At 42.4% G+C, this 25041-nt stretch overlaps 1 protein-coding gene and 1 non-coding gene across 4 annotated transcripts; both read right to left on the bottom strand.

Moving 5' to 3' along the window:
• Positions 1-1982: 1982 nt before the first annotated feature.
• On the bottom strand, positions 1983-24543 carry HMGCR (3-hydroxy-3-methylglutaryl-CoA reductase). 3 transcript variants are annotated; one of them, XM_056540174.1, is made up of 20 exons: positions 24407-24543; positions 16529-16712; positions 15811-15922; positions 11714-11801; positions 11541-11625; positions 11331-11436; positions 10932-11038; positions 10712-10831; positions 10288-10451; positions 9433-9665; positions 9141-9313; positions 8329-8523; positions 8028-8186; positions 7733-7890; positions 6473-6578; positions 6220-6390; positions 5969-6109; positions 5721-5879; positions 5290-5444; positions 1983-3423 (listed from the first exon to the last, which is right to left on the bottom strand). In XM_056540174.1, the coding sequence occupies exons 2-20, from the start codon at positions 16691-16693 to the stop codon at positions 3369-3371; spliced, it is 2652 nt and encodes an 883-aa protein (XP_056396149.1). In that variant the 5' UTR covers positions 16694-16712; positions 24407-24543; the 3' UTR covers positions 1983-3368. The 3 variants fall into 3 exon arrangements, with proteins under 3 accessions (XP_056396149.1, XP_056396169.1, XP_056396158.1); XM_056540194.1 differs by lacking the exon at positions 24407-24543 and adding an exon at positions 24183-24311; XM_056540183.1 differs by lacking the exon at positions 24407-24543 and adding an exon at positions 24153-24282.
• On the bottom strand, positions 14373-14565 carry LOC130337547 (U2 spliceosomal RNA). The gene has a single exon (XR_008878412.1). It is a non-coding gene; the product is annotated as a U2 spliceosomal RNA (small nuclear RNA).
• Positions 24544-25041: the final 498 nt, after the last annotated feature.

Below are 25041 nucleotides of genomic sequence, written 5' to 3'. Positions count from 1 at the left end.
TATTTTAACCTCAAACACACATGCAACATGCAAAAAGAGTCCGACATACTTCCAACTTCCTTGAGATGTCAAGTATTCCTGATTGTTAGAGGCACCATTGTTACCACACACACACACTTTCCTCCCGACTGCTGCATAGGTCCTTTTTGTGCCTACCTTAAAAGGAAAATGATCATCCTGTTCTCCCACACTAAACCCAATACACTAGGTCAGTGGTCTTCAACCTGCGGACCTCCAGATGTTGCAAAACTACAATTCCCAGCATGCCTGGACAGCCACCACTGCACTAGGTTGTAGTGTGGGTGAGCAGGAGTCCGATGAGGGGGTCACTTACTACAATACATACATTCGTTCCGGAGATATGTCCCACTGAAGATCCGTTTCTATCATCTCTGAATTGCACACTGGAGGTGGACACACTATTTAAATATTCATTGTCTTTGACTCCATGTCCTAGTGACGTGTAGTCACTGGTCACATGAGCGCATGTGCAGACTATGCGTTCACGTGACCATTTACAATGAATATGCCTCCAGCGCGCAATTCAGAAAAGCTAGAAGCAGACCTTTGGTGGGACATATCTCCGGAACGAAGCTAGTATTGTAGTCAGTGACCCCTCATTGGACTTCTGTTTACTCACACTATAACCCAGTGTATTGGGTTTAGTGTGGGTCAACAGGATGACAGTTTTCCTTTAAACAGGTCTATACACATTAGACAAATTGGGGGAGATTCATCAAAACCTGTGCTGAGGAAAAGTTACCTGTTTCATTTTTGAAAAGGTCTGTAAAAAAATGAAAGAAGGGATCTGATTGGTTGCTATGGACAACTTTTCATCTGGACAGATTTTGATAAATCTCCCCCATTAAGAATAGATGGACAATTGTTTCACATTAAGCCCATATTGTCCATTACATCCACCCACCCATTTCTCTCTTTGTTTGGGGAAACATCATGATAACCTCATACACATTAGTTGGTTGGGCCTGCTGAAATCCGCGTGATTGGCTGTCATTTATTCAATGTGTATAGCCATCTTCAAGCTGGGTTTAAACACAGGGGGGAATTTATTATTGTCTGTGTTGCTCAGCACTGTGGTCCTGGCTTCATGTCCCCCCAAGGACAACATCTGCAATGAGTTATGTTCTCCCCGTGTTTGCGTGGGTTACTTGTGGGTACTTTGGTTTACTCCCACACTACAAAGCATACTAATAGGTGAATGTAGATTGTGAGCCTCAATGGGGACAGGGACCGATTTAAGAGTACGGTGCTGCAGAATCTGTGTGCACTATATTAATAAATATAATACAGTTCTTTGTTTGCCTGGGCGGATGTCATGTGTGCATCTCCCACAATGTTTTAAGGAGTGCAAGTTCTTCATAAAAAGAAAACTAGCTTAGATGTAGACAAGTGTGGTCCGGGCTGGTGTGAGATTGCAGAAAAATTTATATTGCAGAAAAATTGATAAATCACTGCCCTCTGCAAAAAAAGCTAACCATGCCACACTACATTAAAGTTTTGCTATTTTTCACCCATTGCGCAAATATTGGCAAATGTTTTACACCAAAAAAGAGAGAGTAAAACAAAGGATAAATTCCCCTCAGACTTTTCTTGTGCAACACGTTCAATAGTACTGCTTTGTGAGATTTCTGTGCAGATTTCATGTTTTGTCAAAACTGGTAAGATCTCGTTTATTACAGTCATCTTATTTTTTATTACTCCCTCAATAATATGTTAGTGCTAAAGCTTAGCTTTACATTATTTTGTGCCACTGATGTGTTTAATACTTTTGCGATCACTTCTTCCATGTTATCCGCAGATTGACACCACTTGGTAAAATAAGACAGGCAGCAGAGCAAACAACAAAACTTAGAAAAATAATTACATTTATTCCAGTATCTTAAAGATAGCTTATGATTTTATATACAAGAAAAAATGTGACCTTTTAGTTTATGTTCCAAAAAATACCAGATTGGGAAAAATAAACGGAAACAGATGCTTTATTCATAAAGATGTCACCTCTTCACCAGCATAAGAAGAAGATGACACAGGCACCAGCTACAGTAGTTAACACATTGTTTCCAGGTAATTTATACACCACAAAAGCAATAAATGCCTCAGATGAAAATGCAATGTACTGTATCATACAGACAAGTCATGAGGTACAAAAAGGGAAAATAAAATTAAAAAAAAAAAGTACAAAATCTACAACTTGCGCATCCTTAAAACAGCTGTATAAAACTGTACTGAATTCTACACTGGCCAAATCTGTAATCTGTTTGGTTTCGACTGCATCTGGTATGGCAGTAGATGGTCATAACTATTCTGACTGAGGTAGCGACAGACCACCAAGAAAAATATGGCCGCCAATACTAGAGAAGTCACATTCCCAACTCACATGTGTTCAATTCTAGATTATAGGGGTGTTTTTTCAGTAGCACTTGCAGTAACAAATTAATCAAAAATAGAAGAAAATTTAAAAATTTAAGGAATGGGACAGTAAAAACACTGACAACATCAGAACTTAAGAAAAAACACCTCCGCCAAAAGGTGCATTATGGCTGGGAGTACATCTAGATTCTGTGCTTGTTTAGATTTGAAAGCAAAAGTAAATTAAGTCTTAGAGACCCTCTGTACATTTATTAGTGTTTATCATGTCTCCCACCTACGTATCTTTAGCTGATGTGAAACTACAACTCTCAGCATGGTATTCTAGAAGTTGTAGTTCCACAACAGCTGGAGATACATAGGTTTAAGACCAATATTGTGTTTTATCAGTGGCTCTCTAGCTGTTGCTTTCCCTACAGCAATGCATGCTAAGATGTGAAGAGCAGTCACTGGTTATGCATGTCATGAGGGATAAGTTTCATGTCACTTGCTGGATCTCTTCAAGACTGGAATTAAAGCTAGACCAATAAGAAATATATTATTCTTTCTTAACTAAAACAGAGGTATATTACAAACATCAGTATGATTAAATAAAAATAAACATTCTTTAAACAGAACTGCAAAGTAACTTTAAAAGGTATTGAAAAGTTCATGGCGAGCAGCGTAAAAAAAAAACAACAAAATGAGATCCAAGCTCTCCGGCATTTTGGCTCTTGCCTCAGCAGCAAACACGTAGCCATCAGTGATTACTGGACCCTTTAAGACGTAGTTAACCGGACATGAGGCACATAGACTTCATTTAATACAGGTTGAGGCTGGCATAAGTCTTCTTCTCATGTTGCCTGCACATCTTGCTTTTCCAATGGTGAAGAGCACCTTTACTCTATAGGATGTTTCCGTTAAATATTCTGCTCGTTCCCTTAGATTTCCTGCTGTGGTCCTTCTTAGATCCAAGTGAAATCGCTGCAGATGGTAAAGGCTCATGCAGCTTTCTTTATGCATGTGCCTGGCATGTCTTGAAGATTAATTTTCGACCTTTTATATTATAAAAGAAAAAGAAAAGTGTATTAAACAATACATAGAATTTTTGAAGCTGGCTCAAAGAATGTATAAATATTATATGTGTAGTGACATACAAATGTTATAAGTTATATATAATACATTTTTTATATATATATATTAAAAGAGAAGGCCTGACTCATCAAAGCCCAGTCTAGACCCTTGGACCTAGAAAGCTGAATTTTTTCACAGGTGTCGTTTTTAAGATGTAGGTTGAAAATGGGGTTGAAAGTTTGTATGGAAGTCCATCATTTTTGAAGCTAGAAGCATGAAACTTTGCTTTTAGGCTAACAATTAGAGATAAAGAAACACTTGTTTTAACATTTTCTAAAATTCAACCCCTGAAGGGGTGAAACGGAGGTTCAAGGTTTTAATGAATTAACCCCTTGCCACAGAACGCCAGGTATGCCCGGCGCTGCGGCACGGGAGGGTAATGAAGCGAGCTCAGGAGCTGAGCTCGCATCATACTTGCACGGTCCTGGCAGCCAGGACCCGCGGCTAATGCCGGACATTGCCGTTCCGGCAGATGTCCGGCTTTAACTCTTTAGACACGGCGATCAAAGTTGAAAGAATTCGAGTTGTTTGGATGCACGTAGACTTTACCCAGAGTGGCCTCATTACTATAGGATCGTAAAAAGTAGATCTATGTTACCCCAAATTTAACGCGAGCGAAGCCGCGGGCAAAAGCTAGTACTAAATATATTCATTAAAAGCATTACTATCATTTAAAAAAAAAAAAACATTTGTCACACAGACTAAGGTTTTATAACGAAATATTGCATTATGCGACTAAAAGGTTCAGTATTTGGTGGAAGTGCCTCCTCGGACTATATTGTTGCGCAAATCCTGGAATACAATTGAAATACTGACAATTTTAACCAAAGAGCTATATGCCTTTCTATCTCTAGGGGCGCTGCAGGAAAATAAGGTTGCAGTTTCGTTTCGTTGTGGCTGGGCTCCATCTTTTACAGTAGCTGATGTTTCTATCCTCTCAGATCGGCCTGAATTGACATCTGATTCCTATTAATGACTTGCAGACGCAGGACGAGACGGCTCGTTCTAATTAGCAGGTACTTCCCGCATTAGGACGAGCCGGCTGGTCCTGGAGATAAACTGTCAGCATGTAAACATGCTGTGACAGGTGACATCAGCTGTCATAGACAGCTGATGGTCACCCACGCCGAATGCGGGACCCCCCCCGCGGCTGGCCCAGCCCCTGATCGGCATACGCTCTGCAGGCGCATCAAAGTCCTGCAGAGTGGGTGCTATAGGTGACAGTAAGGTGACATCAGCTGTCATAGAGAGCTGATGGTCACCAGCAATGACTGCGGGACCCCCCTGAAGCTGGTCCCACGCCCCCCCCCCCCCCCCCGGATGGACACCCGCTCTGCAGGCGCCAAAAAATTATTATTTCAGCAAAATTCACTCTCCAAAAGCCTGTTGTCGCTCCTTTCCTTCTGAGCCCTGTAGAGCAGGATACAATTTTTCCTAAAATGTCGGAATTTTTTACCATGAAATGATGACATTTTACCATGAAGTATCGATGACAATTTACCTCGAAAAATAAAGTAGAATGTCACAAAAAATACATCTCGGAATCAAATTTATTAGTAAAAGCATCCGAGAGTTATTAATGCATAAATTGACAGTGGTCAGATGTGCAAAAAAATCCTCTGGTCCTTAAGGTCAAAATGGGCTTCATCCGTAAGAGGTTAATGTTCTCCCCATCACTGCCTATGTTTGAGTATCGGCTGACAAGTTCATTGGTCTTTTTTCAAAATGGTGAAACCAACATTTAAATGATTTTTTTTTTTTATTTGTAAAATGACTCCACAGTATTACCTGTTGTGGACCATGTGACTCTTGACAAGATGGCCAGCTGCCAAGGCAGACATAAGGGAAAGCTCTCCAGCCATTACTGTGCCACAGACAATCTGTGCAAGCTGACAGGCATTTTTGCCAGGGTATTCAGAGCTGGCACCTTGGACTCCTAGCATCTGTAGATAAAAATGGAGACTTCATGAATAGAGTTAAAGCTTCCATCATTTGAACGCTCTAAAAATATAGACATAGATAAAGCTCCTCATTTTTGGTTCCTTGCATCTATATTTACTAGAGGATAGATAAAACCTATTTTTTCACAGATGTAACAAGTGGTATCAAGCTGCCTGAAACTAAAACTGTCTGGTTTTGCCCATAGCAACCATTCACAGCTCAGCTAGGAACCAGCCTGTAGTTGAACAAAATCACAGTAATATTTTAAATATACATACTTGTAGGCAAGCCTGTTGCGGGGCCAGGTTGGTGCCTCCTCCCACAGTACCGACCTCTATAGAAGGCATTGTGCAGCTGATGTACAAGTCCTCATTCATGGGGCCTGTAGCCTCCATCAGGGTGATGCAGTTTGAGCTGCCAACATTTTGAGCAGCATCCTGCAAAATAAAATTACAATAGGGTTATAATAGAGATATCACACACTGTAACATTGTTGTAAATGGTGTACATTTTTTCATCATCTGACCTGTCCACAGGCAATGTAAATTGCAGTCACAATATTGGCCGCATGTGCATTGTAACCTCCGATACTGCCAGCCATTGCAGAGCCAATCAAATTCTTGCTAATGTTCACGTCAACCAATGCTGCTGTCGATGTCTTCAATATCTGCAAATATGAATACAATTTGTATTAGACATTACATATTAAATATCTTTATTCTTATTAATGTTTCTAAAGTAGTGGACATTAGAAATAGGTTTGAGTTCATTTTTTACCTCTCGCACCACCTTTGCTGGTATAGTAGCTTCACAGACAACAGATTTTCCTCTTCCCTCTACCCAGTTGATAGCAGCCGGCTTTTTGTCCGTACAGTAGTTACCGCTAACCGCAAGGACTTGGAGCTCAGGAAATTCTTCTTGTAATCTGGAGAGAGCCTTCTCTGTGCCCTGCACCAATGAGATCAATGTGTTCAATATACTGAACATATAAGAACATATCACATAATGCCACGTTACTAAGTATATTTACCTTTGATATCATGTTCATTCCCATGGCATCTCCTGTTTTGGACTGGAAGCGAATATAAAGGTTTCGTCCAGCTACACTGGTCTGAAGTCTCCCAAGACGAGCAAACCTAACAGCAAACAAGATGACCAAGGAAGGAAGGAATATTTTAGCATGTATAAGCAGCATATAGTGCAATCATAGAAGCCTCTTACCCAACAGTGGAACTACCATGTACAGCCAGCTTCAGATATTTATTAACATGTTTTATCAAGATCTGGAGAAGTTCCATCACTGCATGCGATCAGAAACCAGGTCGTTTACCACATTGTACTGCAGTCATTTAAAACAAACTTTTGAAATATCAAAAGTTTGAGTGGTGTACAGACCCTCACCGAAGAATGAGTGAGAAGAAGTGCACTGGGTAGTGAATAGCATAATTGTAAGCTTCACCACACTGATTCTACTGAACAGTGGGGATCTCAACCCAGAGACCCCAAAAGATCAGAACTTTTAAAATATCCCAACATACCTGTTCACTGCATGCTCACATAAAGTGGCAGAAGAGTACACACACAGCAGCTCCATTAAAATTCTATGTGACAAATCAAGACGCCTTGCATCTTGGTCAATAAAGTTCATTTTATCCTCCTTATTGTGTCTACCTGGGTTCGTCAGCGCCACGCTGAACCGGCTGTATCCATTGAAGCCTCCACTCGTGTGTAGCTGATCACACCAGCCGGAGTGCAGCAGACGGCCGCCTATTGCATCTTGCCTAAACCATCGTTGTGTATGAGCTTACACAACCCCCAGGGTTAGCAGTTACTTGATTACTCTCTCACACCAGGTATAATTGGTTTTTTATCCTATGGAGCGCGTATTCTCTCATTCTCATGTACAGTGCTTGGCTGTTCTGGTCAGCCAAACAGATTGAATAAAGCATCATGGAACATGCTTGACCAACACTCCAGTCAAGCTCCTCCTCTGCAATGAGGAGCAACATTGTGCTGAGAAATCCCATTCTAGGGATTGGTGTGGGTCCCAGCAGTAGGGCTCCCAAAGATAAGATATCTATCACTTTAAATGTCTTGTGGTCTAGCTTATACTGCAGTGGTTACACTTACTGCCTGAGCATTACTAGGTTGTGTGAACATATGATCTGTATGTGAAGTAGCCATTTTGGTTCTTACAATGAGGTGTACACTATTATAAAAGGGAATAATGCAATGGGTAAAATCTGTTTAGTGCTTAGAAGACTGCTGGTAAAACACAGAATACACTTACCTGCTTGTGCTATCAAATGTATCTTTAATAACTTTAAAGCCTTCAGGACTGTCAAGCCAGTTCTTAACTTCAGCTGCTTCACAGGCAGAAGGTAATCTAACAACTGGTCCCCGAGTCATGCCATCAGCAAGGATACGGCTGCGTGCGCCTCCACCCAGCTATGAAGAAGGACAAGGTAAACTTACTATTTGTCACTTATTTTCTCTATGCTTTTATACAGCTTATTTCATAGTAGTCAGTGTAGAAATCTTAAAGAAACCAGAAAAACCAAACAATTCTGGTGCATAAAACTCACCATTATGGCTCTACAGCCTCTGTTGGTGCTAGCCACAAGGCAACCTTCTGTTGTAGCCATAGGAACCTGATATTCTTTATTATCCAGGATGAGGGGACCTGCTACACCAACAGGAATTGGCATATACCCTATTACATTTTCACAGCATGCACCCATTACCTGAAAAAGATGTAAAACAGTATGTAAATATGAAGCCCATTGAGAAGGGCGGACATGGATTTACAAATAAGACTACTGAAAGACCTATATAATATCCCAAGCAGAAAACTACACATTTCTCAATGCTTCCATAATGACTTACCAAGGAGTAGTTGTAGTTCTTGTAAGGCAAACTCACAAGGGCAGATGACTGAGGCAGCTTGGGAACAAGCATTTGTCTGCGAATAGAAACTCCTCTTTCTGGAGACTCCATCATAGACTCCAACTTATAGGCAGGGATGTATTTCGCATTCACCAACTTTATTACTTCTGCATCACTCAAGTATTGGGAGCCTTGCTACAAATTAAATAAAGAAAAATTAAGCATTCTGGTAAGTAATTCCCTTTAGGAAATGGCAAAAAACAAAACAAAGCTTATTAATTATTTTCCCCCCCAAAAGTAACATTTTACTTTGCAAATGTATTATACCCCTAATCTCTTCCAACTGGGTGTGCGCAGCTTGTCCTCAGCTAAACCCATGTGCACAGAGATGTTTCAGCTTCCACTTTCTCAATAGTAAGCATATATTAAGAGGGATTTTAGGAAGGGATTACCTGGAAGCTAAGAGCCTGTTTAAGTCAGACACATCTACTTTACCATCAATACATTACTTTACTTCATGAATACATAAAATGTATTCTGTCTACTGTAAAAAAGTGTAGTCATTACCTATATTAAATTATGTTCTAGACATGAAGCTGTTGAGACCCACAATTCTAATACAATGCAAGTCTTTTATTTCTCGACCTCTCTAGAAATGATATTTAGCTTTTCTCAGTAGGACATCTCCCATTATATCTATATGTAGTAAACATATGGAGAGAGCACTATATAGTGCTACACTTTGGCAATGGCAAAATAGTAATTCCACTAAATTTAGATCAGCAATGTTTTAGCTCATGTCGTTCACTTACTTCTGGGTTTTTGAGGATGCGAACACATTCATCGATGGGTCGGGGCACCTCTGGTATAGTGAACTTTGTTTCCTTCTCCTCTTCACTTGAATCAGGGGATGAGGATGAGGAGTCGCCCAGCATAAAGCTAACCTGGGATGTACTTTCAAGTGGCAATGGCTTTATGACCGCTTCTGAAAATATATAGACATAATTTGGTTACAAGGATTGAAGAGAATTAACAATTTACAAGCATTGCAGATCAGTTGAGTACTCTATATCCTAAATGTTTAAGCAGTGGTAGTACTAATACCTTTCTCTTCCTTTGTGGAGATCTCTTCTACTTTACAGTCTTTGGGGGCTTTTTCTGGCTCCATTCTGCAGCAGCCCTCCACATGCTTCTTCTGCACAGTAACTGGAGAGGTGATGGGGTTCTTTAAGGAGAGGGTAGACTCTGTCTCAGCCTGCTCAAAGAAAATGTACTTGACTGCCAGAAGAAGAGCAAGACCCAGTGTTATGACTTGTTCAATGTCCATGGTGATCATCCTGTGGAATATAGATACAACACTGTCAGATGCTTAGCCTAGGAAGCAAATTAGAGTTAACTTTGGTGAACAACATCAGAATATATATAGTGAAAGTATGAAGAAATAAAAGCGCACTCACCCCAGGTATTGCTTCATCTGTGTCTTTATTCTTGGATATCATTCGAAAGAAAAGCAGGACATAACAGGCATGTGTCAGAGGGGTATTCACGGGCAACGGACCGTGCTGCGCTACATCAGGCTCCTGCTTGTCTTTCACATGATATCCAGGAATAAAGAAACAGATAAAGCAATACCTGGGGTAAATGCACTTTTATTTCTTCATACTTACATGATTGAGGACGCTACGTATTCCAGTGAAGCCTGCAGCTCCAGATTTGCTCTATGCTGACATATTGATTGCCGTACATCCTTTGCTGAAGGACTGTAATCCGTGGCTATAGGATTGGTTAGTGGTGCCGCGTGCTACATTTCTTACACACACACACACACACACACACACACACACACATATACATATATATATATATATATATATATATATATATATATATATATATATATATATATATAGTGTTTAAACATTCATGTGGAAAATTATTAAAAAAATATAATGCACTCACCTAGATAGATAGAACTGCCAGAGAGGCATGCTGGGCTCAATCCTTTTCGGTATCGTATCGTCCAAGCCGATGCTAACCTTGTTATCTGAAATGGAAGTGCTATTCTGAGGGGAGGGTTCGCTTATCCACCGACTGTGAGCATGAACAAGGACCAGACCTAGGGACTGAAGAACAGAAAAAAAAATATTTTATATGAACCAAAACATTTTCAAGTGTATAAAAAAGGGTCATTATTTCAAGTAAGGAAAAAAATTATGGTCCATCACACAAATACAGGTGTAAAGTAATTGAAATTAAAGATTATTGCTTAAAAAAAAAATATTACTACAAAACACACTATAGGCTTGGTCTGCAAAAATGCAAAACTGAAAACTGCTAAATACGTTGCACTAAAGAGATGCAGCTGAAGAAGAGGGACACTCACCATGATCATCTTCACTCTCTGTGTGACAGGGTTTGGTTTGTTATCTTCTTCCTCTTCCATTACATTTGCAAACTGAGTAAGCTGCCAGATTGGACGTCCCTCCCGGCTTTCCCTGGAAAGCTGTTTTAGGGGGGGGGGGGAAACAAGGCGTGTCTTATGTCATGTAAATGTAAATGATATAACTCATGAATACAAGCTGCTATTAGTTATAAACACTCACCTCTAATACCAATGACACACAGGCTGGGAAGAAAGTCATGAAGGCAAAATAGTTTGCTAGGACAGACATACAGCCAAAACAGCACATAATCTCTAACTGGCGAACACCTGTGTAGAGAGAACAATTACACATGTACAATATATCATATATCAATTGACAGAATAATGTTTAAAAGTAACAAAGCTATATTGAAGCAATAAATCACTTTATGTAATGAAGACTTGTAATGCTGGGCTTGAGGACAGGAAGCTCAGATCTGCACTTACAGACAGGTTGGGAAGACAATACCATAAGAAGTGAACAAAGGACGCAAGCCATACTATATTTGGCTGTCTTTTCTGAAAGGATTACTCCACTAAGAATATTATGTTTGTTTCTAATGTTTACGTAGCTACTAACCTGACATAGTTCCCACTCCAATCACCAGACATTCAACAAGCGCATCCAAGGTGAATGTGGGCCCCAGAATAGCCATGCCACGAGCAATGTTGTCTCGAACTTCATCCTGGAAAAGGAAAGTTTTTTTTTCAACCATCAGGTAAATATTCAAGTAAGCTTTATGTATAGTGAACCCAAGAAATTGCCTTCAGACATTACTCAGGTGCTCACCTGTGAGTTGGAGCTAAGGGCAAACTTTGCTAATGCACTGGCTTTTGAGAGGTCAATAAGCAGCAGGAAAAATGGAAGAGCCTCACTACCGGGGAGAAAAAAGAAAAGTTACAATTAGATCTGCAAAAATTATTAAATGTGCTGAGTAACAAAGTCCCAGGTACTAGACTTACTTCAAGCCTGTCAATTCTTTATCCAGGAAATGGATGACCACCGTGCTGAAGACAAAGCTTGAAAAGATGGTAAAGAGGCCAGCAATACCTAAGACATGAGAAAAAGGAGATTTTTGAACTCACCGTAAAATCTCTTGTAGACTTCATTGTGGAACACCTATACTGATGGGTATATGCTCTTGCCACTAGGAAAAAAAGTAGGCTCCTCCCTGGCAGGATATACCCGCACACGGTAATTGAGGTAATCAGTTTTGTCACAAAGCAGTAGGAGAAGCCAACAAAGACAAGTCCAAAGGACCCCAGAAAAGAATCACGGAAAAAGAACCAGAAGAGATCATCGGGACAAAAAAAGGAAGTTATGGGTGCGTGCGGTGTCCCCCAATGAAGGCTACAAGAAAGAGATGGACTAGGACGCCAAGGGAAGGGACCGTCTTTTGCAGAGACTAAACCTACGGTCCATACAGAAAGACAAGAAAAAGGTCAACTAGGAAGCCAGCTGGGCCACAACCATCCCAGGAGGAGATAAGAAATCCACCCCAAGGAACACAGAACCAGACAGAGGGCTAGCCCAACTGGGAAACAAAAATGGAAAAGGGCACAACAAGAGAACCCCAGAGTTGACAGATTCAAGAGAACATGGCGGAAAAACACCAGGGAGAGCAGCGTATGCTTGAACAGAAGGAGAGCACAGGAGGTGGAGACCAGAAAACCACTGGAAAAAAGAAAGACGGAAACCGGCTCTAGAGAGGTTTGGTGCATAAGAGTGATGACCCTGAACATCTGGAAACCCGAAATCCCTGTCCCAGGGGCTCGCCACGAGCACCCAGAAGGCGAAATTAGCTCTACTGGTGTAATCTGAATGACCCGAATGCCCCCCATCCCGGGAGTACATGGACCACGAAGGAGGTGACGGAAAGCAATAACAGCCAAAAAAGGAACGGAAAGCCCTAAAAAAGGGGCATCCTGGAACACCGGACATGGGAACTGGAGGTTCCTGAGTCACTTGGAAGACTTACATGGAAGGATAAACTGGCAAGAAGGAGCAGAAGACCATTAAAAGGAGCAACCCAGAACACCAGAGTGGCCGACATGGGAATTTGGAGGTTCCTGTGTCTCCTGGAAGACGTACACCTGAAAGGGAAGGAAACCCAACGGCCGCGAAACACTCCGTTAGACAAGAAGAAGTGCGGTACAGAAAGACCGCCCCACAATGGAATCGCGGAGAAGTCTGGGCAGGATCGCTACCCATGCCCGAGACCTCAACCATCACTAAGGCCCAAAGAACCAGGAGGGCCAACTCAAAAAAAAAAGGCACGCCACGGCAGTCTGGGATAGTGTTCAAGCCAAAGAGACTAACCAGAGTTGGAACCCAGCAGTCCGAGAAGACCAGAGCACTCCAATCAACATCCCGTCAGGACGGGAACGGAGGAAAAATAAACAAAAGGTCGGAAACTGTGCAGACAATGGTCTGGCGTTGATGTAATGAGTGCCCCTCCAGGCGCTGGGGATAAGGGGACACAGTCAAGTAGGCAATAACTGTTCCCCTTTGACGCATGGGGAAGGCCAGTGAAGCCTAGAAGCCATGAATAGAATCCCTGTCACCCTGGGAGATCGGAGGAGGCTTAGGAGCCGTGGATTGTATCCCCTTCGACCTGCATAGGGTCCACAGGACATGCCAAGTCACTCCACCAGACACCCCGCACTAGCAGTGAAGTACCGGAACTTCAGCCGCAGATACATCAGCCCTTGGAGAAGTGACAAACGACAGAGAAAACCATGCAGACCACTGTCTGGCTTACTGGTATGGGTCCATGTAGACAACGGGGCACTCCAGGGGTCACTTTACACTAGTAGTGGGGTACCGAAATCCAGATGCGGACATGGCATTTGCGAGATGAGTGACAGATGAGACTCCTGTCTGGCCTAATGAGAGCAGGTGCAATCCATGGCCACGCAGGGACACTTCCATGGAGACCTTGAACTGGACGTGGGGATCCGGGACAGCAGCCGCGGATGTGGCAGCCTGTGGAGGAGGCAATAATGTGTGTACACGCCAAGAACACCTGTAGACATGGCAAACATGTCATGACAACCGGTGGTAGAGGAGAAACCTTACTGTAACCCCGGTATCTTCCAAGGGATCATGAAATCCCTGGCATGACCCACCACAACGAGTCACATATGTCTCTGACAGAGTGAGAACCCAGGCAGAAAGCAGGTATGCCAGAGCCATACCTCAACTCACTCAATGCAATGTGTCATATCAGTTCCCGTACAGGGTGATGGAAACAATAAATGGGCCCCCCCCCCTGCCATATTGGGTCAATGCATGAGGTGACGGAAGCAAGCTTCGAAATTGGCCCCAGTTCTCAAAAATCCATTTAAACGAGGCCAAAACTTTTTTTTTATATATCAACTGGCTCTGGAAAGTTAAACAGATTTGTAAATTACTTCTATAAAAAAAAAAAAATCTTAATCCTTCCATTGTTATTAGCTTCTGAAGTTGAGTTGTTGTTTTCTGTCCAACTGCTCTCTGATGACTCATGTCCCGGGAGCTGTGCAGTTCCTATGGGGATATTCTCCCATCATGCACGGCTCCCGGGACGTGACATCATCATTGAGCAGTTAGACAGAAAACTTCAGAAGCTAATAACTATTGGAAGGATTAAGATTTTTTAATAGAAGTAATTTACAAATCTGTTTAACTTTCCGGAGCCCGTTGATATATATAAAAAAAGGTTTTGTCTGGAATACCCCTTTAATATATGGTCCCCAGATAGGGGACGCATCAGATATTAAACCAATAAGAACAGATACTACACTTGATCTTAGCCAAAAGGCTGAGAAGCGATAGATAGTACAGGCTAAGACTGTAATTTTGTGTCCCCAGAGGACACAAGGGTGCATGGAAAATAAGGCACAATTTAATTATAGGCCACAGGAGGGTGCCAAACACCACTAAATGGTCTGAGAGACCAGCAACAGAGATTCACTTTTTTATTTTTATTTTATTTTAATACACACACTAAGTAAGGAAGCGTGGGGAAAAAGGTGCCTTGCGCTGAATCGGACTAGGAAGCCCACACCATGTCCCTCATGAGGGACAACTCATGCTGTAGCCTCGAACCAGCGAAGGTACGGAGCAGCTCGCTTGGAAGCGCCCGCTAAGGTGTGGCACAGCCCCGAGGCCAAAGGACAAGAGCGGGCCGGACCCAGACAAACGAAGCCCCACCGGGAACGGAGCACTGCCAACCCCCGCAATTAAGGAGGGGCGGAGCAAGATGCAGCTGGAGGCGCCCATCATCAGATCTGCAGGTAAGCACCTGCCGGCTACAGGAATGATCCGTGGGGGGTGCAAACCTGGAGAGGAGACACTGCCTAGCCTCCTGGTCCGCACGCTCTCAGGGGGAGAAGAGAGGTGGAGCCACGTGCCGCCATAGCCCCCTGAAAAATGAGTAGAGTAGGCGGCGGCTGTCCTCCCCAGGACATAGTATGTAGACACACAGCCCTCCCATGAAACCCTGAGCGAGGCCTGCAATAAAGGACAGAGTCCCTTTTTAAAGTTTTAAAGAGGGGAGGAGGGGGTGGGGGACACATCTTCTATACTCACCTCAGGCATCTTTAACCAGCTTATGGCCACGCTGCATCATGCCAGGCTAAGATAGCGGGGTGAGCAGGGGCAGTGGGGAACCCAGACCCATGGTACAACATCCAGGCGCTGGCCGTTGGCGAGAAGGGGTTAAAAGTACATACTCTATGTCTGTGCCCCTTCATTGCATATGTGGGAACAGGTAGCAGCATGCTGATGAACCTGAAAAAGGGAAACAAAAAGGAGAAAAAAACCAACTAAACAGCCCTTACCTGTGTCTTGCCTCCTGCTGACATTAGCTAAAACTGATTACCTCGCTTTCAGTGGGCGGGTATATCCTGCCAGGGAGGAGCCGACTATTTTTTCCTAGTGTCAGCGCCTCTTAGTGGCAAGAGCATATGCCATCAGTATAGGTGTCCCCCAATGAAGAGCGACCGAGAAATGTAAATTGCTGACACAGATCAAGTATATGACTCAATGACTAAGACTTCACTGAACACATAGCTACCTAAAATGTATTTAGATCCAAGCTGTCTGAGATTCTGGAACTGAAAGTAGATATATAGGATTGCAATGCACCGTGTAATGGTCAAAATGATTATGTCGCTGCTTAGAACATCCTATAAAACAGAATAAGAACATTGTAAGTAAAGAGGCCGCATCTACATATATTATTCATATGAAACAGTTAAAACATAATTATCAGGTTTGAAAAATGCGTAATGCGTTTTGTTCGCAATGGGTAGCATTATTTACTCTAGATTCATCAACTAATATAAATTATATATCTTCATAAAGTCTCTTTTAAATGGATAATCAATAAAGCTAATGGGATATTAAAGAATTGCATGTGTGTTGGAAGCAATATTACTCTTGTGCACATTTTATATGTAAATCTCCAAAACCGGAAGAATTGTGATCAATGAACTGCTGCTGTATTACAAATATCTGTGGAGTCACACTATGACACCTCTGTTTCATACACACAGTATGTATGAGCAAGAATTTAGGAACGGCCAAATTACTATATACTTTAGGATTAGACCACTCAAAGAGCCAAGTAATAACTTCCAAAGATCATAAAAGTTTATCCAAAAAAAAATAAAAAAAAAATTTGACAAAAAACAGCAGTGTTTTTAGGTGTTTTGGAGACCTGGTCCCTGCCCTAAAGTAAAGTAAACTAACAAGTGTGAAGGATATTTATATAGCAAAGTGTCATAACTTACTTCTTCAAACTTAGGGCACTCATAGTTCCAGCCGCAGATCTTATCGTTGCCTGTGAACATGTTCATGGACATCATGCATATGGTGATGGTCACTGTGCCCACAATAACCTCCCATGGGTGGGAAGCCACAAACTGGCCATGCATGCGGAACAATCGGGACAGCATTTTCACGATTATTAGTGACCTGCGAAAAGGAGAGAGGATTATTTCCTTCATTTGCACAGATCTAAAGTTGACTTAGTAACTGAATATTTCCTACACTCACATGATCTAATCTCAACACTTGGATGCACCTCCAGTCACGCCTGCTTAGAAATGTATGACACCTTACAAGCTATTATAACTACACCTAAACAAGTGGGAGATACCGATAGGGACCCATGCCCCTAATATATGCCACCCACAACTCCTGATCCCACCTGCCACATGTATATGCATCTGTACAGAGAATATAGTAACACCTCTCTGCACTTTAAATTCCCAAATACATAGCCATTTCCTACATTGCTCTATTTACATGTAGAAAATGAAATGCCATAGCTGCCATGCCTGCCACTGCAAACACAATCCAAGTGTTGTATGCTCTACTAATGGTGCCAGACAGCAGATGAGAGGCAGTCAAGGGTTAATACTGGTGAAAGTAAATGATAACAGCTTATATTAACAATGATAGGGGCAGAGCATAAAGATAGGATATACCATAACATTATTGAAGACAGGGATCTGACCTCACCAATATGGAGAATGAAGGGAAGAGGAGCCTCAGCACAGATCTAGTGTTGCTTTTTGTTGCAGTCCTGAGGATTGAAGGGGATCTCAGCAGTAGGACTTTCCCCAAACTTGGGTCAGTAAGTGATGACATATCTTATATGCCTCCTCCTTTAATGGTGGGAAACCCCCCTCTATTAGAGACTGACTGGCTGGCTTCATTCTTTGAGCAGACATGGAATCGGAATTTCCGTGCTGGAAATATCTGATATTGAATTCAACAGGACTCTGATGCAGCGATATCTCCGTGACGGATTTCAATGCGGAATTAGTCACAGAAATTCCGACATGTGAACATGGGCTAATTCCTCCACGGCACCTGTGTTTTATTGCTGTGTGCTGCTATGGAGGAATCACAGTGACATACACAGTCCTGGCTCCTCCATAGACAGCCATGTTATAGACAGATGAACAGTCTGACTGCATACAGGGGCGGGGGATGGAAGGGGGCCAGATAAGTTATTATCATTGCAATGGTTTCTATTAAAAAAAAACCTAGTCAAAAGGTGACCAACCCTTTTAAGGTCTTGTGCGCACAGGGGAAAATATGAAAAATTTCCCCACACAAATTTCAATGGGAATTGAAATGGGATCTTCTGGTGGGATTACTATGTGTGAATATGGTTGTGGAAATCCCACTGAAATCACTAGAAGTCTGATACCAAGTGGAATCCATGCTGAGATTGCTGTAAAATACGCTGCAAATTCAATGTAGTTTCTGTCTGACATTATTCCGTGTGCACATACAGTGACCGTCCCGGGACCCAATCGGAATCCCGTTCAAGAACACAGGGATTCCCAGTGAACACTTTAAAATGTACATTATTGTGAAATACGTGTACAATATAACAGTGCTTATGTTAAGATGTCTCAATGGTACAGTTCTCTCTCAATAACCCCCAAAGACTCCACACACACTGGATTGTAGCATTCACCTTCTCACAGCAATGTAGATCTGAACAGATAACATTTCAACAAAACGTTGTCCTAGCACCAGTCAGGTACATGATCCATCCCTCTACTAACATATCAGCAATGTGTTCCAACCAGTTTAGAATTCATACAGGACAGAGTTTATTCAGGACTCTTTCTGTCTCGGTTTCCATTCGTGACACAGTCTCTGTAAGTAGAATTACAATGTCCTTCACCAGCAAACCCTTTGCCTGAAGCCCTGTATGAATGGGGTTAAATACACTATAAACTGGGAAATCCCGGGTCTGGATAGATTTGCAGTCACGAGAGCAGCTGAGCTGGATTATAGATATACAGAAAGCGGACTTTCCCCGTTTCCTAGATTACAGACTGCAGAGCGGGCCCGCTGTCACAGGCACAGTCAGGGGGCGGCCTATCATCACATACTCCAGAAAAAAGGGGCCACCACTATAAGGTTTAAAAGGAAAACTGTCAGCTTGCTCCCCCCCCCCCCCCCCCCACACTAACCAGCGGTAGTACCGGCTGGTAGTGCGGGGGACGCTGATCAGTTTGATGCCTACCATGTCTGGATCAATCGTTTTTTTTTTTGTATATGCTAATTAGGTGCTAACTGGCACAGGTGGGGTTACTGGCACTCTGACGTCAGCGCCGCCCAGCTCATCAATATTCCTCCACTCCCTCTTCATTACAGAGCGGAGAGAAGAGTGAGAGGTGGAGGGAGTGAAGGAATATTGATGAGCTGGGCGGCGCTGACGTCAGAGTGCCAGTAACCCCACCTGTGCCAGTTAGCACCTAGTTAGCATATACAGAAAAACACTTTCAACCGAAAGGCGGGACGCATCTGGGCATGGTAGGCATCAAACTGATCAGCGTCCCCCGCACTACCAGCCAGTACTGCTGGCTAGGGGGGGGGAATGCAAGCTGACAGTTCTCCTTTAAAGGGGTAGTCCTGTGGAGAACTTTTTTTTTTATCAACTGTTGTCAGAAAGTTAAACTGATATGTCAATTACTTGTATTTAAAAATCTTAATCCTTCCAATACTTATCAGCTGCTATTTGCTCCACAGGAAGTTCTTTTCTGTCTGACCACAGTGCTCCCTGCTGACACCTCTGTCGGCTTACACCAAATCCCCATTCCTCTGTAGTATACAGCAGCTGGTAAGTACTGGAAGGATTAAGATTTTTAAATAGAAGTAATTTACAAGTCTGTATAACTTTCTGGCCCCTGTTTAAAGAATTTTTTTTTCCAGCTGAGTATTCCTTTAAATACACCCCTTTAAATACACTGGGAAATCCCGGGTCTTGCATTTATATTTGCAGTCACGAGAGCAGCTCAGATGGATTATAGATATAAAGGAGAAGTGGACTTTCCCCGTTTCCTAGATTACAGACTGCAGAGCGGGCCCAGGGCCATCTGTCACAGGCACAGCCAGGGGGCGGCCTACCATCACATACTCCAGAAAAAAGGGGCCACCACTATAAGGTTTAAGACATATTTTCAATTTGTGCATTCAAATCAACTACTGGTAAAAAATGATTATAAAAAATAGAGAGTCACATGCTCTCCCTGTAAACTGATATGAGCATTTCCCCTAGCAGGATGCCCGCCACATGATCGGCCAGGGCTTTCGAGCAGGACAGTAAGTGCAGGCCACAGAGATGATGTACCACCATGCTACCTTACTTATGGGACTAGAGGGATTGGCCAGATCTGAACATTTTGGTTTTATAAACTTGAAATATATACATATAGTAATATTTATCATAACCTGGAGGAAGAACACCAGAAAAAGTCCCCAGGCTTCACTGTTACCCAACCAGGGTGCCTCCAGCTGTTGCAAAACTACAACTCCCAGCATGCCCGGACAGCCAAAGGCTGTCCGGGCATGCTGGGAGTTGTAGTCTTGCAACAGCTGGAGGCACACTGGTTAGGAAACAGTGATCTAGCTGATAATGTTGACCACACAACCTCCAATGTAATAAATCCCACGTTGCGCCACTACCACCCTGTACCTCCATATAAGCTGATGGCAGAATCTGTTTTACCATGTATATATATTTCTGTCAGTTATCTATAATTTCCAAAAAATTGCCATATCAGCACACAATTTTGCGAATATTTTTTTTAAATATCGTGATATATATTTGTAATGACGAGTATTTGGTATTTTTTATGCAAAATTTTTAATGCTAATTTTTATGTGAATATCGGCCCTTCCAGACTGAACACTGATCCCTCCCTTCTTTTAGGTGAAAGATATAATTGCGCATGCGCACTATGCAAATTCATTACGGAAAAAAAACAAATGAACATAGCGAATATGCTCATTTTGCGAACATAGGATGAATATTTGTCCATATATTCGCGAAATATCGCAAACTCGAACATGGCCCCTGCCACTCATCACTATTGATCAGAAGAGATTTGCAAATTCATGACTTCTTGTTTCTCCACAATTAATATATAGTCTAATGTGGCCCCACAACCAATACTCAAGGGTGAATGCGGCTCACAAGGTACAAAAGGTTGGGACCCCCTGCTATACGATGTGATGTTAAAGGGGTACTCCGGTGAAAAACTTTTTTTTTTTTAAATCAACAGGTGCCAGAAAGTTAAACAGATTTGTAAATTACTTCTATTAAAAAATCTTAATCCTTCCTGTACTTATTAGCTGCTGAATACTACAGTGGAAATTATTTTCCGTTTGAAACACAGAGCTGTCTGCTGACATCATGAGCACAGTGCTCTCTGCTGACATCTCTGTCCATTTTAGGAACTGCCAGCGTAAAAGGAAATCCCCATAACAAACATATACTGTTCTGGACAGTTCCTAAAATGGACAGAGGTGTCAGCAGAGAGCACTGTGCTCATGATGTCAGCAGAGAGCTCTGTGTTTCAAAAAGAAAATAATTTCCGCTGTAATATTCAGCAGCTAATAAGTACAAGAACCCCGTAACAGCTGTCTACAGATGGGACACACTGGTTGGACTAGTATGAGGTTTTAATAAAATTCTGTAGAAAAGCTAATATGCATACTTGCTTTGCCCAAGTCTCTATACAGCATTGGGTCTCCTCAATAAACAGTAAACCTTGCTGAGCTAAGATACACAACAAATAAGTTATTTAAGATGCCAAGTAGAGATGAGTGAACTTACAGTAAATTTGATTCGTCACGAACTTCTCGGCTCGGCAGTTGATAACTTTTCCTGCATAAATTAGTTCAGCTTTCAGGTGCTCCGGTGGGCTGGAAAAGGTGGATACAGTCCTATGAGACTCTTTCCTAGGAATGTATCCACCTTTTCCAGCCCACCGGAGCACCTGAAGGCTGAACTAATTTACGCAGGATTATTCATCAACTACCGAGCCCAGAAGTTCGTGACGAATTGAATTTACTGTAAGTTCGCTCATCCCTAATGCCAAGTATACACAATACTATATATACCCTTACTCAATAATACTCATACCCAAGTCCTTTATACCTGGGCCATTTGGATGTATCTAGTAGCAAGTCTGATCTTACTGGACAAACAAGAACTTTGATAGTAAGTAAGGGTGCATTCACACCACGTTTTTGCAATAGAGTTCCCATATACATTTTCAATTTGAAAACCGTATGCATTGACTCTCCATTGACAAATGTATGCCAAACAATGCATCTGGTTGCATCGGTTGTGCGTCTTATACGGTTTTGTCCGTTTTTTTCCCCCGTACCCGAAACTGTAGCCTACCATGGTTTTTGGTCCGGGTGAAAAACCGTATTTATTTATTTTTTTAAAGAACTGTATGTGCCTACGGTTCCATATGGTTTTCATCATATGGTTTTTGACTTTGCAGTTGTTTTTTTCTTGGAATTTCAATTAAACAAGTGAAACTTTATTCATAATGGAGTGAAAAGTTAAAACACATATACGGTTTTTCTTAAACGGATGCAACCGGACATCATTTTTTAAACCTTATATGATTTTTTTAACAGTATACTGGTTAAAATTTGTATACACATTTTGATACAGTTTAGTACGGTTTTGAGGAATCGGTTTTTCATCGAAAACCTGATACGGGAACTGTATTGCAAAAACGTGGTGTGAATGCAGCCTAAAAACATTGCTGGTAGTTGTGGATTACTGGGTCCACCTCTTACTCATCCTCCGGGATATGCACCTAACAAGGTTACTTATTTATACTATTTTGCTAGGTAACATGTTCCTCATATCTACATGATATTTATTTAACCAGACAAACAATAAGACTGTCCACAGACATTAAAAGGGATATTCCAGGAAAATATATATTTTTTTTATATTATCAACTGACTCCAGAAAGTTAAACAGATTTGTAAATTACTTCTATTAAAAAAATCTTAATCCTTCCAATATTTATCAGCTGCTCAAGTTGAGTTTTCTGTCTGACAACTTTGCTCTCTGCTGACACCTCTGTCTCGGGAACTGCACAGAGTAGGAGAGGTTTGCAGTGGGGAGTTGTTTCTTCTCTGGACAGTTCCCGAGACAGGTGTCAGAGAGCACTTAGACAGAAAAGAACAACTCAACTTCAGCAGCTCATAAGTACTGAAAGGATTAAAAAAAATAGAAGTAATTTACAAATCTGTTTAACTTTCTGAAGCCAGTTTTTAATATACATATATATATATATATTTTTATTTTTTATTTTTTTTTTTTTATATATAGTTTTTTCCTGGATAACCCCTATAACAGAACCCAAGAAAATTAGGTGAAACATGCTGTCTAGACTACTCCGTGACTAGGATTTGTAGCCCTGATCTAACATAATACCAGGCAGAAAATCATATGCCCTGAAGTAGAAAGAAAAACTATTAGTTCTGAAGGACACCACAGATTCTAGAGAGTTCACAATTGACCGGGCTCATACAATGACTGTGCCATGTAACGTTAGTAATCTAGGAGCTCATGTCTCCAGAGTCATAGAACAAGAAACACATAATACCAGGAATAAAACCATATGCCACACAGTAAAAACAAGTTTTATTAGTCCCAACATCAGTAAAAAACAAACGACATCAAGGCCGAATCTAAAGAGAGTTTACAATATGAATGATATTGGATTGTTCATACGGCGACTATGTCATGTACTGTAGTGGCCTGCAATCTAGGGGATCATGTATCTTCATTTATGACAAACCAATATGGCGCAGTATGAGAAAGCACGATCAGAGCCATTTACACTACAAATATACAGACGTGATGTCATCCTCTGCGGCAGCCATCTGCTCTTCATGTCAGGAGGTGGGGGCGCCGCATACTTCTAAGGCAGTGGCTACCAATCAGGGTGCCTCCAGCTGTTGCAAAACTACAACTCCCAGCATGCCCGGACAGCCGAAGGCTGTCCGGGCATGCTGGGAGTCGTAGTTTTGCAACAGCTGGAGGCACCCTGGTTGGGAAACACTGTTCTATGGTCACTTAGCTTTGCTGTAACCCACATTGGCAGGGGGCATGCACAGCCCTGAATGGACACAATGTGAAAAAAAAGCACAAAATTATGTCATGGTGGCCTCTAAATGTCAGGGATCGCTTGCCATGGGTGGGCGCTGTCACGTTTAGTGGCCTAGACACGCCCCTTTTATGACACAAAGACATAATCTGAGGTGATTAACACTTCAGGTTCCGGATTTACGTATATAAACGCCATTTTATAGTCACCACCAATAAGAAACAAGGACAAAGGAGACTACATATACATTATAGGACACTGTTCACACCGATTTCTATTGTATGACTAACCAGAATACACAGTGTAAAACTGTTCAGCTGATGGGAGTTGTAGATTCGTCACAGGTTAGAGAACAACGTTGTATAATATTAGATTTATTAGCCATGCTTAGACTTGTGGTCCTCCAGCAAATTTACAGACACCGGAGGCAGTAAAACGATTATATTTCCTGGTAACTTACAGGTCAATTGTCCCCACCCGGGCACCGTACCCCTATTGAGACGATCAGTGTCGATGTCAGCGGTCACCCCCTCCTCTCCATGGTTCCCTCAGACCTTGTACTGACCAATCCGTGACCTCATCGCTTCCTGACAGGAAGAAGCTACGGCCTCGCAGGTAGGACCCATCTATCAGATATACACGGGGCTGTCTAACACAATGCCTGCTTAAAAAAAACAACCGAAACCAAAGTCGTCACCGCCGCCAAGCACTCACCTCTAGGCAGGTGGATGGGTTCTGACTGGCCCCGGCGGCGGCGGTGAAGGAAGCGGCACTGATGTGGGAGCAGCTCTCCCGTCCGCCGCCGCAAAGCGAGTGAACGAGCACGTCACCTGATCGAGGCCAAGTGACAGCCTCAGCATCGGGGGGCGGGGCCTGAGGGCGCAAGTCTGCCAGTGGCCTGATCCTTCAGCCAATAGGAGCCCCGAACAGGTGAGCGCGTCACGCTTGTTGCCGTGGTAACGAGCATCTATGTAAGACGAGGAGGTGAACGCGCGATCTCTCCTCACAATCCGCCGACCAATGGTAGAGCAGAGCCGGGAGTGATGGGGACGATGCAGTCGGGCGCTGCAAACTGGCCATGAACTGTGTGGAGAGAGCAGAGACCTTGCATCAGGGTGTTACATCAGACGATATATGCACTGTATAGAAGGGTAATCATATATAGATACACATAGAGAAAAACCAAGGGTGCATGCACACCACGTTTTTGCAATACAGTTCCCATATCAGATTTTTGATTAAAAAAAACGGATTCCTCCAAACCTGACTTGGTGCATGCACACCACGTTTTTTGCAATACAGTTCCCGTATACGTTTTCTATGTGAGAACCGTATTGAAAACCGTATGC

Source organism: Hyla sarda, chromosome 1 (assembly GCF_029499605.1).
Source record: "Hyla sarda isolate aHylSar1 chromosome 1, aHylSar1.hap1, whole genome shotgun sequence".
Lineage (NCBI taxonomy): Eukaryota > Metazoa > Chordata > Amphibia > Anura > Hylidae > Hyla > Hyla sarda.
The sequence above is the reverse complement of the archived record's forward strand: the minus strand, read 5'-3'. Positions and strand labels throughout refer to the sequence as shown.